Genomic DNA, 13,226 nt, shown 5'->3' on the forward strand with positions numbered 1-13,226 from the left:
CCAGGCTAAAGGGTACCCAGAACATTAAAAGACTAATCCATTCGTCAAAAGTGCTAAACTTGCAGGTTCCAAGCATGAGGGTTAAATGTGACTGATTTGAGGTGTACAGCCTTCTCTTCTGAATATCTTTCTACAACAGTGGAACAGGCAGAAATGCATAAATAAAGTTTGAACATTCAGATCAAACACAGAAGGTGTTAATCTTTGGTGTGAGTCACCAAAAGGTTTAGCTGAAAAACATCGCAGGCATGAAATATGAGAGGGCTATCTTTGAAGAAGCACCAAATAGTGAGGTATGGAGGACAATTTTTTCCAATCGATCTGCTGTTTTTTTCTGCTTTCATGCCAAACGAGCTGCTGATAACTTATTCTTTGGTCTCTAAACCACGACCACAGGACTATAGCCTTTTGGTACCTATAGTGCACACTCCATTTGTGGAGGTAATAAATAGATGGTGTATTGTCCATCAGGAGTTGCACCTATTCTCCTTGCATCTGAGTGTGAAAAAGCTCTCCAAGCCAGACACATGGCTCTCCACTGTTTGAGACTGATATACAGCTGTCTCTCCACTGGAGGTAATGGATGAAAAACCTTTGAGTAGGTCAGAGGGGCATCTGCACAGAATTGGAAACACAGCGGGTGCTGGGGGAATCAGCCAAATAATAGTTTTATGTAGCAACATAACTGGTCTCCACTGAACAGTCTCACCTGTTATTACCGCGAGTTTCCAGGAAGATATATGATGCTAACAGGCCTATGAAGACATAGTGACACTATCCAAACCTGAGATGGGAGGGACTGAGGAACATGTTGCAAATGATTTACATTTCTCATTACTGAGTAACTGTTAAAAAAACACAAATCCAGAATTGAAAACAAGTTGCCTTTTCTTTGGTACCAGAAAACAGCAGGAGGAGCAGCCAGTGCCCTTTTTCCAGTAGAGACATTACTGCGGCTTTGGAGTAGTAGCCAGAGCCCTTTTTCCAGTAGATACATTAATATGGCTTCTTTGGCAAGAAAGGAACAAATATGTTTCTTTAAAATACCAATGAGCCTAGTGGCCCTCCACCTTGCTAGCATCGCAACCATAACCAAAAATGTAATGTCACATGGTTGTTCTTTGTTGATCTTCTCAAAAGTCAGACAATAACTGTGGGTCACAATTAAAGATTCAACTGAATGTCAATTTCATAAACTGTCTTTACCCTTCTGTTAAAGAACTCTTTCACCTATCCAGCAAGTTCAGAGCAACATTTGAGCAAGTATATGGTACCTGTGAGCATTGTATACCAATGTCACACACAGCATGGTTTTTCTTTTTGGTGTGGTACCCCATTTTTCTGTAGTAATTCACACCTGTATGCTGTAGATCCACATAAAATATAAACAAAAAAAGTATTAAAAACATACCCTTGCAAAACAATGAGAAGTCTCATTCTCTTTCTTGAATAGGCAGACTGGCGGGCACTACGATTTTGCTGTGACTCAAGAACAGTTGAGAGGTAACGCTGAAAATGAGAGGCACTGAAATATTCTGAGCCATCGATTGTTTGACGATATACCATCCACCTACAAAAAATATCACATACAATTGTACCAACATTAATAAACATAATTCCTTGATAATGCTCTAACATTTCTGGATAAGAAATAAAATTACATATTAATATATTACTCTTTCAAGCATAATCTTTCAAATTTTAATTCCTTATATTGTTAAAAATGTCAGAACTGGGAACTGTTTGCAACATTTTATAAATGTAACCAAGAAGAATAGTGGGATGTTGTCATTAACTCTTACAAGCATAAGTACCAATGCATGTCACAACAGATGGACTTGACAGGTAGCACCTCAATCAAAAAACTCACAAGTTCAACTAACCATATAATAAGGGCAAAGCTAATGCTAGTCTTATTTTGGAGGAGATCTACTTAGCAAGAAAATTGTAACTGCTACATATATAAATCTTCTCATGTACACAATAAACAAGTTACGTATTTTCAGTAACACTCTTTCTGGTGGATATTCTAACCACAGATTATTTACCAGGAGCCAGACTGAATCCGGAGAATTCATCTAGCACTTTCCAGTAATGCTACAGCGTGCTAGTGGTTGGCAACGTATGGCTCCACTGTGACTGAATATGACCCTGGAAGTGACAGAGCACAGCATATATAAGGACTATGCCGATGCATTTGTTTCTTGTCTCTTACTGATTCCGTGCCCTCAGGTGCGGGGTCTATAACTTTTTGTCCACAACAGTGTGCTGATTCCTAACCTCGGACCCACGGACCAGGCAGGTGTGAGGGCAGTAGGGAATATGCAGTTTGAGTATCAATCCAAAAGAGCGTTACGGAATGGAACTGTGAGAAGTTGCACCAGTCCAAACAACCCTTATGGTGATGGTTGTAAAGTCAACCCTATAGACCAGCTATCCTAGGGGTAGCAACGACAAAGCAGTCTTAGGCTAAACTCAAGAGGGCATGTGAAGCCAGCTGTTTTACCATATGCAATCCCTTTAATATCAAATGAAAGGACACCACAGAGGTTATATATTCAAAATACATATGTATTTATTTCTAAATCAATCCCCTGAACTCTTTATGAGCACAGAAGCACAAGCGCATAACAAGGAACTTAATATAACATACAAAAGTTGCACAAATATGGATAGGCCCGGGTGGCCCGCTAAACCATATACTAAAATAGTGGTATAAGAACCACGTCACGAACAATGGTAAGGCCTAGGGCCTTGGGAATCGCTGGGGCTACACTGGACTAACAATAGTTAGGGAGCAGAAGGCCCACGGGATGCGGGTGCAGTGTGTAAATGCACACGCGTGCAAACATAGAAGTCAATAGGTGCGTAAAGTTAGAAAGTTAAAGGTTTGGGAGTCTTCCGACTGGACTAGAAGCTAACCACTTGAAACTAGGACACTAGGAGAGTTACTCTTCACAGGAGCACCGCAGTACTCGCGTTACCTCACCCACAGGAAGAGGGTGCATAGGTCCCAAAGTGTGTAGGGTTTCGTTGTGGAGTTCTATGGAGCCTTGGAGAAAAGATGCTGCAGGAGGGAAGTGTCCGGGTGGATCTAAGGGTGGATCGATGATGAAGAGGACCTGAAAGCAGACCAGTGACCAGGAAGGAACCAGGCGATGTCGCGAAGCAATCAGGTGCTGATGGGAAGCTTGTCTCTGCAGCCACAAGGACCAGGAGGCGTCGACGACGACCAGAAGTCAGGCACGGACTGTCCCACGAAGGCTCTCGCTGTCGGCGGTGTCGGCTTCAGGATTGGAGTCAACAAGCCTTGGCAAAGGCAACCCATGCAGGATACGAAGAACGGGCTGCTTCTTTTGAGGGAAGCAAGGTCCAGTCTGGAGCAACCAGACCAGCGTTGTAAATTCAAAGGATCGTCACCAAGATGGCCACTAGCCAATGGGCAAGTGACCGGGCAGACGCGTCGAGCAAGAAAATGCAAAAGGGCCCCATGCAGAACTCGTGGAGGGTGCAGGGCTGATCTTTGGTGCAGATGGTGCTCGGGGCTGAGGCTTCTCAATCCCCAAAGCACAGCTTCGAGGAGGCCTCGGGGGCTGCACAGTTAGCAGGTCGCAGACTTTTCAAGATGGCCGGTCCCACGTCTCTCGTCGCCTCCACGGGTCTCAGCTTTGCAGGGACTGTGGATCGCACTGTTGGATGTCGGGGAATCCAGTTCTTGTCAGGCTCTGTGCTCGGGCTCCGGCGGGAGGCAGCGACAAAGCAAGCCGTTGATCGCTGGATGGTGCCTGCTTGTGCAGAGTGGTCACTCCTTGACTACAAGGGAGATTCTTCAGTCGTCTTCTTCAAGTAGATCGTCAAAGGTCAAACTTAGGGGCTGGATTACCTGCTAGGTCCCTCCTATGGGTGGGACCAGGGAAGGGGGTGGTTACACCCCTTTCCCTTTGTCCAGTTTCGCGCCAGAGCTGGGGCTGGAGTGCCCCAGCACCGGTTTGAACTGGACTATGCATAGGACACCTTGTGTGCCCCAGGCCTTGTCTCATTCCTTTCAGCCCTCCCTGTCCCAATACACAAAATCCTGTCTGGGGTGGTGCTAGCACCTCCCAAGGCAGGAAACCTATTGTCCAAGCCTCCCTCGCTGGAAGAACAAGAAGCAGAGATGGGGAGACATTCAGAAGTCTTGCACTCCACTCTAGGCAGAACGCGTCCCTGAAAGAGAGCCTTCTTGGAATTTCCAGTGTGCAAAAGAACTTGCATTGAGTGTTCGCTGTGGTGGCAAAAAGATCAAGTTAGATATTTCCCCAGTTGCAGAAGAGACCTTGCGTCACCTGCGGATGTAACTGCTAATCGTGATTTGCGAGGAGTCAATAGCTGCGCTTGTCTACCCTGGCATTCAATGATCCTGCCAGGTGGTTCGCCACCAAGAAGATTTGTTGGTGGTCCACTTAAGTCTAGAAGCACAAGTCCTCCTGGCACAAGTTCACTGACTCCACCACGCCCAGTTTGGTGCAGTGTTAACTTTCATTGCCAGTTAGCCAGCTCTGGCGTTTAAAAATCCAACCAGGGAATCCATGTCCAGGGAAACTCCCTGACAATTTAGCCAGTTTCAGAGGCACAGGACCGCCTGGCACAGGACCGGATCCCACTCTGCTTGTTGCAATACCACATAGTGGTGGTGTTGTACATGAGAACTTGAACCAGCCTCTCTTTGAAGAACTGTACAAAGGCTTTCAATGCCAAGCGAATTAACTGTAATTCCAACGGGATGATGGAGAGTAGATTTTCTGCCGGAGATTAGAGTCCTCTGATCTTAACCTTTCTTAGATGATGCTGGTCCAACTGAGTGCTTTTAGTCAGCATTATCAATCTTTTGCAGTCTCATCCGAAACCTGGATGGAATCTGGCATGTTTCCATGGTGCCCACTGAGACTTCAGATGTCACTGCAGAGCCTGCATAAGCCATTTGCCAAGGTAGAAAAGGAAGATGCAGGAAGTCAACAGGCCATTCACAATGAGATCCAAGTACCAAGGCTGAAACAGGGGGATCCTAGCCAGAATGTCCTGGACTTTTTGATCTAGAGAGGGAAAGCCTGAATACACACCATATCCAGAAGAACTCCTATTGTTGGATTTAGCCCTTTTGGCAGGTTCACCCCTAAACTCTTTGCTTTTAAAGGTGACCTGGTGTTAGTTATTTTTGGCTTCTGCGCACTTTTAACACTGTGTCCCAGTGTAAAGTGTGTGCGCACTCTTGAGTGCGTGTGGTGAGATTGGCCTGCCCTCCCATAGGAATGCATGAGGAATATGTGTGTCCATGGTAGTTCCTGATGTGTGGGGGGTGCAGGGTCGAGTTTAGTATGTGCAAACTCGTGAGATTAAATGCTGCGCGATGGTGTGGGCAGATTCAATGTGTCTAGTGTGGAAGTGCCACTTTTAGAAGTTGGCATGTCTGTGCAGTAAATGTGAATTGACTGTCTGGCTTGTGATTGGCTGGAGCTGGCTGGTGTGCCTGGCTCCAGGAGTCAGGATGGGTCTGCCCGGTGGTGAATGGGGAGATCTGCATGTTGATGGCAGGGAGGAGTGCACCTGGGACCGAAATAGGGCTGTGCCTTCCCTCCACAATGCTGGCTCCGCCCCCTGTGGTGCGTCTGATGTCCCTAACCTCTCATGTGAATGGGGAGAAGGGCTGAGCACAACAAAGTGCTCCAGAACCAGTTGCATCTGGTTTTCCCTAAACCCTGTGCTAAGAGACAAAGGGAATCTCTGTATAAGAAGGGGCTGTGACCCCATGTTTGTGGTTCTCTGCCTGTTCCTAATTTGAGGGGGGCCTGCTGCTGCTGGGCGCCAGGAGGAACCGCCACTAGGGATTGCCTCCCTGCTGGAGGGCCATGTGAGCTGGCCCCTGGGCCCAGCCTTTGCCCCCCCTTCCTTCCACCATGCTTTCCCTGAACTTTGTGGACCCTAGCGCCTAGGAGTGCTTTTGTGCAGATTTGGAGAAGCACTACGATCCCCTGGAGGGAATCCCCAGCGTTGGGATTCCCCCGCATTCGCAGCATTTTTAAAAGCTCTAGCGGGTGCCCACCCTGCCAGGGACCTTATCTTCAAGCAGGTGCCTACCCTGCGTTATGGCCCCCATGCTTATGGTCATTTAAATAGCGCGGGTGCCCACCCAGCAACCTTTGCCCGTGTTTTGAGGTGCGGGTGCCCCCCTGCGACTTTGCCGAGTTTTGTAGAACCCCCAGCGGGTGCCCACCATGCCAGGGACTGCACTTCCAAGATGGCACTCCGCAGAATTGCCGCTTTTTATGCCATAGCAGGTGCCCACCCCGCCAGGGACCTTGTATCTAAAAGGGTGCCTACCCTGTATCACCGCCGCTGGCCCCGGAATCCCCGGACGTGCTGGCGCTGACGTCACGAGGCCGCTGCGCTGGGATTGGTCCCAGCCGCGGGCGTTGCCTCGCAACCAAGGGGCTCGCCAGAAACTGGAAGCCGAGCCCCGCCAGAGGAAGCTGAGCCTGGCCAGAGGAGTGAGGCGTTAACGCGACCCAGGGGTTCTTCAGGTGGGAACCCCGTAGAGAGGAGAGAGTCACACAGGCAGCCACAGCGTGACCGGAGGAGTCTGGAGAGTGAAGCGGAGGGGGCTCGAGGCATGATACCGGTGCCTGCCCCCACCGCCTACCAGCCCCAAACCAGAAGAGTCCCAGAGAGAGGAGACCGCGAGGGAGTCCCAGGTGAGTGGGATGTTACCCCTCTATCGCCGGTCCCTGTTGTCCCCGAGCGGTCCCGCAGTGCACCGGACCGCTGCAACGTTGAGGAGCATTTGTCTTTAAGGGTCCCCAGAGTGGGGGTCACCGGCCCAGCTGAGTCCTGTCTCTTCGTCTTCTGGGGGCAAAGTTGGAAATCTCCTTTCGAGTACCAGAGCGGGACTCTGACGCTTGGGTCTCCTTGTATTAAAAGCCCCAGCGAGGCCTGGAGGCACAGTGGTACCAGCTCTTGTTTGTTGAAATTCCCCAGCTGCCCCATGTGACAGAGGGCAGCTGCAACATTGTGCAATTCTTCAGGGGGCACAGTGAATGCCCGTGCCCCTCTGGGTGATTTCACAGCTGCCCAGCAAGTAGTGGGCAGCTGCCACGCTTAGGCCCTAAACTCTTGCGCATTCTTCTTTGGCTGCGTGCGCAGCCTACCCTGACTTTTGGGGAAAAGGGCGTTTGAGCCCCATTGAAGGCCGTGGCCTGAGGTCAGTATCCTCTGTGATTTGGGCGCAAGATGATTGCCTACTGTGTTTATGATGATAATTGCCTAATGTGAGTTATGCGTAATGTGCAATGCCTTTATGCTTGTGATACCTCTAACTATGTTTTCATGATTAGGAGGTTGTTTTGCCTAGTATAGTTTATGCTAGTCAGTTTATGTTTCACTGCGTGACCTATGCCTATGGTGATTAGTATTGCGTAGTGTGTACCTACCTTTTACCAGTGATTACTGGTTCTGTACTACACTTGTTATTTTGTACTACAATTATTCTATGTTCTAGAAGTGCTATTTCTACTAAGTGCTGATTTTGACAGTGGCCCAAGTGGCCCTGTCTGGTGTAAATAATCCCCTGTAAATACTGCCCAGTGCCAGATTATGATCTAATGTGTTTATGGTAATACAAAGGCTATTTTTATATATAACCTTGTGTGGAGTTCCTCTTTGTGGTGTGCCTAGTGTGTTGCTGCTGTGTGTGTTGCACAAACGCTTTACACATTGCCTCCGGGATAAGCCTTAATGCTCGTGTAACGCTACCAAGGGGGTGAGCAGGGGTTATCTTTGGCGTGTAACTCTCTTGCCCTGACTAGAGTGGTGGTTCCTGCCTGGCTGTGGCGCAAGCCTCAGCCAACCAGAAATCCCATTTCTAACACAGATGAACAGAGCCTTTCTGAAGGAGCCTAGTGTGACTTTGGTAGGTTGATAATGAACTCTACTGGTTTTAGAAGTGTCGCTGTTGTCTGGAGGTGGTCTACCACTGACTGAGGCAACCCAGTCTTCTACATCTAGTCGTTGATGTAGGGGGAAGACTGGCAACCCAGAAAATGGTCCTAGCCCACATTGAGCCGCAAGCTGCATTTGTGGATCTGCAGGATTCAGGGCACATAGAACCTGGACCAGTGTGAGCTTTTTGAATTTGTGCTTCCATAGGAAGAAGTTGAGAAGTTGAAGATCTAAAATAAGACATTTGCCTCCATTGTTTTTTAGCACTAGGAAATAGCAGGAGAAACATAAAATTGCTATTTTCGAGGCTGGCACTCTCTCTATGGCCACTTTTGCCAAAAAAAAGCCCATACGTCCTTCAGCAACATAAGCAAGTGCTCCTCCGAAAGCAGCTCTGATGTGGGCAGAAGATGAAGAGGGTAGGAAAGGAATGGCAGAGTGTAGCCCTGTTGAACGATATGCAGGAACACCTGTCAAAAGTTACGTTCTGTCACCTATGGAGGAAAAAACTCATCCTGACTCCCCCAGGGTAGTCGTGTACCGCTAAAGAAAAACTAAAGGGGGTTGAAGGTTGATGCAGAAGGAGCAGGGGACTGTGAGATTCACTGTCCCTGAAGACATTGTCCATCTACCCTGACCACCTGGGCAGTGGGGCTTCGCGTATGTCAAACACCTGACGAGGCCTCAAAACAAGCGATAGGGTTGGGGATACTCCCTGGTGTGCTTGGAGTGCACTGTGGCTCTAGCAATGTTGAATCTGCACTCTTACTAAACAGGCGAAACCTGACAAAAGCCATATCCATCAGCAACACCTGAACATCACCATGGAAGCCTGTGGATCTCATCCAGGCATGGTGTAGGAGCTCTGCCTAAGCAATCAGAAGTGTCTAGTCCTGATCTGATTATATAAATTGCTGCATCCTGGCGAAATTGAATGGTTTGCATCAGGTTCGCACAGAATTCCTCTGGGAGTACTGGCAAGAACCACAATGTCTGGGCAGTACCTATCCAGTAGACAGCTGGCGCTGACTAATCGAAAGCTGGTGGAGACGAACATTTTTTGCTTGACTGCCTCAATTATTTTCAATTGTCTGAGGGAGGGAAGAAATCAGGAGAGAAAAGGATCGTAAAAAATTAGTTGGGATTAACTTTGCTAGTAGAAGCCCATACTACCAGGCTCTCAGATGTACGGTGCTGTGTCAGGTAAGCAGGATCACCTCGAGCAGGCCTCCTGCATCAGGCTACCTGCCTATTTACAGGCGGGCAAGAGCAAGGCTTAGGCCTGGTACCCATTAGAGTCTCAGTCAGGGCTTTGTTGAAGAGCAAAAGGGGCTCGGGAAAGTCTCTGAGTTTTCAAAACTTGGGTTTTCACCTCAAAAGCATGTAACGAATTCTAGGACTTCAGCTGCATGTTGATGACCAAAGCATATGCAGTCATCACTTCTGTTGAGGGGACAGTGCCATCATCAAGGTACGAGGGTGATTCATTCCCATTGTCACCAAAAACTTGATAACTTTGTTAACAAAACATGATGATTTTGTTAACAGTCTAATTCAAAAAGTTGCCGCAGCGCTGTGGGACGACTCTTAAGTAAAGGCAATGTTTTGCCAGAGTCAGTATAAACAGGTACCAATCATGTCTCAACTCATACAGAACGTGACATCAGTCAAGGTCAAGATAAATTTGGATCAGTCAGGCACAACCACAGAAACTGCGTCCTCCTTCACTATCAGAGCAGGCACTGGAGAGGATCTTGGCACCGGATTGTGAAGTCGGCTCCAGAATCACAGCTAAACCCAAAACAGGTTCAGGTGGCACAGACAGCTTGGCGGGGAGCGGGAGCAGGATTAAGACTGAGAAGACCCCTGAGATTCTTGCGATTTCTCCAGAGGAAAGTGGCAAGACTCATCCCTCTTGGTCTTCTTGTGCATTCTCTTTGATTTACCCTTAGTCATGGACTGTAAGGATAACCTCTCATGCGAACGAACTCTTCATCCTCGACTTTGATCAGGAACAGGACTTGCACAACCTTTTCAGTGCTCTGCATTATACAGCTAGGCTTTACGTTCCCAGAATGCCTTTGGATTCATAAAGGCACAGTCCTCGCATTGTGGAGTGAACCCAAACACCAGAGGCATATGTTGTGAGGATCTATAATGGACTTCTGTTTGTGACTGTCCCTACAGAGTTTATACCCAAACGTTTTAGGGGGGAATGTGTTGCTTTGCACATAAAAATGAAGAATTTTTTTGAAGAATCTCGTCAACTGACAAGAAAAAGAGTTAGTTTCCGATCTGCATATGAAGATGCAGAAATAAAAGGAACTGACGTTAGTGTGCAAGGGTGCACACAATATACTGCTCTGACTGTCAATTTTCAGGCAGAACGAGGCTGAAGCAGTCCGGCATGATGCCACCAAACATCCTGCAAAGGCTAAACTGTAGAAATCTTCCTGATCCATTCTGGTACCTGGAGCTATTCACAAGGTGAGGAAACACCAGTTACAAGTACCCATTACAAATCTATTGTCAGGCAGAGAGGGGAAGGACCTATAAAGGTAGCAGTTAATAGTATTCACTTGCCTTCAGAGTTAGCCTGTGCTCTGGTAGAAACCATTGCTCCTGGCCTTTGAGCATCAGCAAGTGTATGTAAGTGCTTAACATGTGGCAATCCTGTCAATATAGGTTTCTACTTTTCTTGGCATCTTCTATAAAACTACTTTGCAGCCGATAGAACTTTCCTGGCTATGTCTAGATTGATCAAAGTCGAGCATCATACACTTACTTTGCAAATATCAACAAATTAGTGGTCACATTTAGAGTCATTAAGAGAATCTGTGCCAAACCCGCATAGGTGTTAAAGAAATATCGTGAAGCAACCATTAAAATAGCATTGACACATATAGTATCATTACTATGGAAAAATACATTCAAGTTTTGTAACTTAGTAAGGGAGAAACAATTATAGGAGTAGAGTGCTGTTCAGGGGGTTTCTGCCTCAAGTAGGCTAGACTCTTAGTAAAGGGGCTGAGAATCTCTGAACCTACTTGGATCACAGTTAAAGACAATGGTTTTTAGACAATGTTTCTCTGTTCTCCAGTTCGACCATTGAGGAAAACCAGAAATTTGAAAACTTATTGTCAAGAAGAAAGACTGAGAAAAATTAATATAGTCCAGTAGTTGTTCAGAATAAACGATTCAAACAAGTTCTACGTATAATTTAAAACCTACACCAACCTTACATACTCCTTGTGAAAGTTAACCAAAAATGCACAGAGATCACTGGAGTAACTGCCGGGAAGACCTGCTACAACTGTGATGACAATCTACAATGAAAGCAAAATACAAAGAGATGAGTCAAATATATGAAAAATATAATTGTACAGCAAGTGCATTCTAATGCATGTAAATGTAAATGTATAGGCATTTATATAGCGCACTACTTACCCGGAGGGTCCCAAGGCGCTTCGACCGCTGCGAAACCCTTCCTGGCTTCCCCGAGAGATGGTCCCTTAATTTGTATCTCCAGGGTGAGACCAGGCATCCCCGGCGGTCTGGTGGGGCCGTTAGTGAAGACGAGGCAAGCTAATGCCCAGAGTTGCCGAGTGTGATCGCTGATCAGAGTGGGCACCGAGGCGAGAGAATTATCGAGTCCGCTGACCCTGGTCCAGAAACCTGCCGCGCCGGGAAACGAACCCTGGTCCCGGGCCGTCCTCTGCTCTCAGGTCTGCCGCCTCTAAACAGTGAGCCACACTACTTCACTGCATTGGTGTCACTATTTTACAGTACATATTTTAAATGTAGAAGAGAATGGGTCTATAACTCTTGACTTCTTTTGCCCAAGAACAGATATAGTGGTGGCTCCAGCATTCTATTAGTGCTTGGGGTTCAGGTCAACACCAGGCATTTGAACAGTGCGGTGCCATATCTAGGCTGGCTGATAAGGGGTGAAACCCTGAAACCGGTCCCAGGATGCTTGCTTCTGGTCCAGGGGCACCTGGCTTGGCAGTGGCTGTTTCTCACGAGGAGCAGGGTCAACACTGATTTGCAAATGGCTGCATTTTAACTGGGGCGGCATGGTGAGCAATATAATGATGGATTTAACCCAGGTCTCTTGACTGGCAGTGAATGTTTGATTTGTTCTGGATGGCTGAATTTAGCGGAGAAAATGGAGATACTAATGGGGATACTATATGCAAAAGTGGTACAAACGAACAAGTTACTCACCTTCGGTAACAATGTATCTGTAAGAGACATATGTTAGTTATAGATTCATTACCTTAGAATTACCCCCAGGCGTCAGACTGGATCAGGAGAATTTTTCTCTTAGCAGTATCCCTGCGCGTCGGTAGGTGGTGTTAGTCGACTCTGCGTCCTGTCGTCTGTGTTGTGGTCGCCTGGATGACGTCCCGATGTCTACTTACACGCCACCCCTGCGCGCGGACGTCAGTTCTGACATGACTTTCCACACCAGAAGTGCATAGCCATGCAAGACACTGACCACTGGTGCACATAACTAGAGCCCTGGAAGGAAATCCCTATTCCTAGAAGTCAGTTCGCAGAACGGGGAGGATGGGTGGGCAGTAAGGATTCTATAACTACATATGTCTCTTACATATACATCGTTACCGAATGTAACTTGTTTATCTGAAATAGACTGTTAGTTACAGATTCCTAACCTTAGAATAGATACCTTTGCAATGTCAACCCGGTGGTGGGTCTGCGAACTAAGTTCACACCAGAAAGTCCTGGAGAACAGAACGGCCAAAGTAGCCATATCGCCGGACTTGGTTGTCAGGGCAATAATGTTTAGTGAACGTGTACAGTGATGCCCACGTGGTTGCCTGAAAGATGTCAAGGAGTAGGACTCCAAGCCCCAAGTGAGCAGTAGCTGCCGTAGCCCTGGAGGAGTCAACATGAGTCCCACTGGAGCTTTCTTTTCACCAAGGAGTAGCCGATTTTAATGCAGAGGACAACCCAACGAGAAATAGTGCGTTTTTGTACAGCCCAACTTTTCTTGGCGGCCACATAGCCAACAAAGAGTTGATCGTCCACCGGGAATCTTTTGTGCGGTCTAGATAAAAAGACAGCGCAAGTTTAAGGTCCAGACGTTGGAGTCTCTCCTGCTCCTTGAAAGGGTGCGGAGGCGGGAAGAAGGTGGGCATAGTGATGGTCTGTCCACTTTGGGAAGAAAAGAGGGCCTTGTGCGAAGGACCACTTTGTCCAGATGAACAGCAAGAAAAGGAGGTTTTGAG

General features: G+C 47.4%; 1 protein-coding gene across 1 annotated transcript in view; it reads right to left on the reverse strand.

Moving 5' to 3' along the window:
* Positions 1-13,226, reverse strand: part of DNAAF9 (dynein axonemal assembly factor 9) — an 816,325-nt gene that overhangs the window by 234,168 nt on the left and 568,931 nt on the right. Inside the window, exons 26-27 of the mRNA XM_086964303.1 lie at positions 11,209-11,297; positions 1,412-1,570 (exon numbers count right to left, since the gene is read on the reverse strand). Coding sequence (XP_086820429.1) covers positions 1,412-1,570; positions 11,209-11,297 — 248 coding nt within the window. The remainder of the gene's footprint in view (positions 1-1,411; positions 1,571-11,208; positions 11,298-13,226) is intronic.

The sequence above is a fragment of the Lissotriton vulgaris genome, chromosome 3_2, assembly GCF_964263255.1.
Source record: "Lissotriton vulgaris chromosome 3_2, aLisVul1.2, whole genome shotgun sequence".
NCBI lineage: Eukaryota > Metazoa > Chordata > Amphibia > Caudata > Salamandridae > Lissotriton > Lissotriton vulgaris.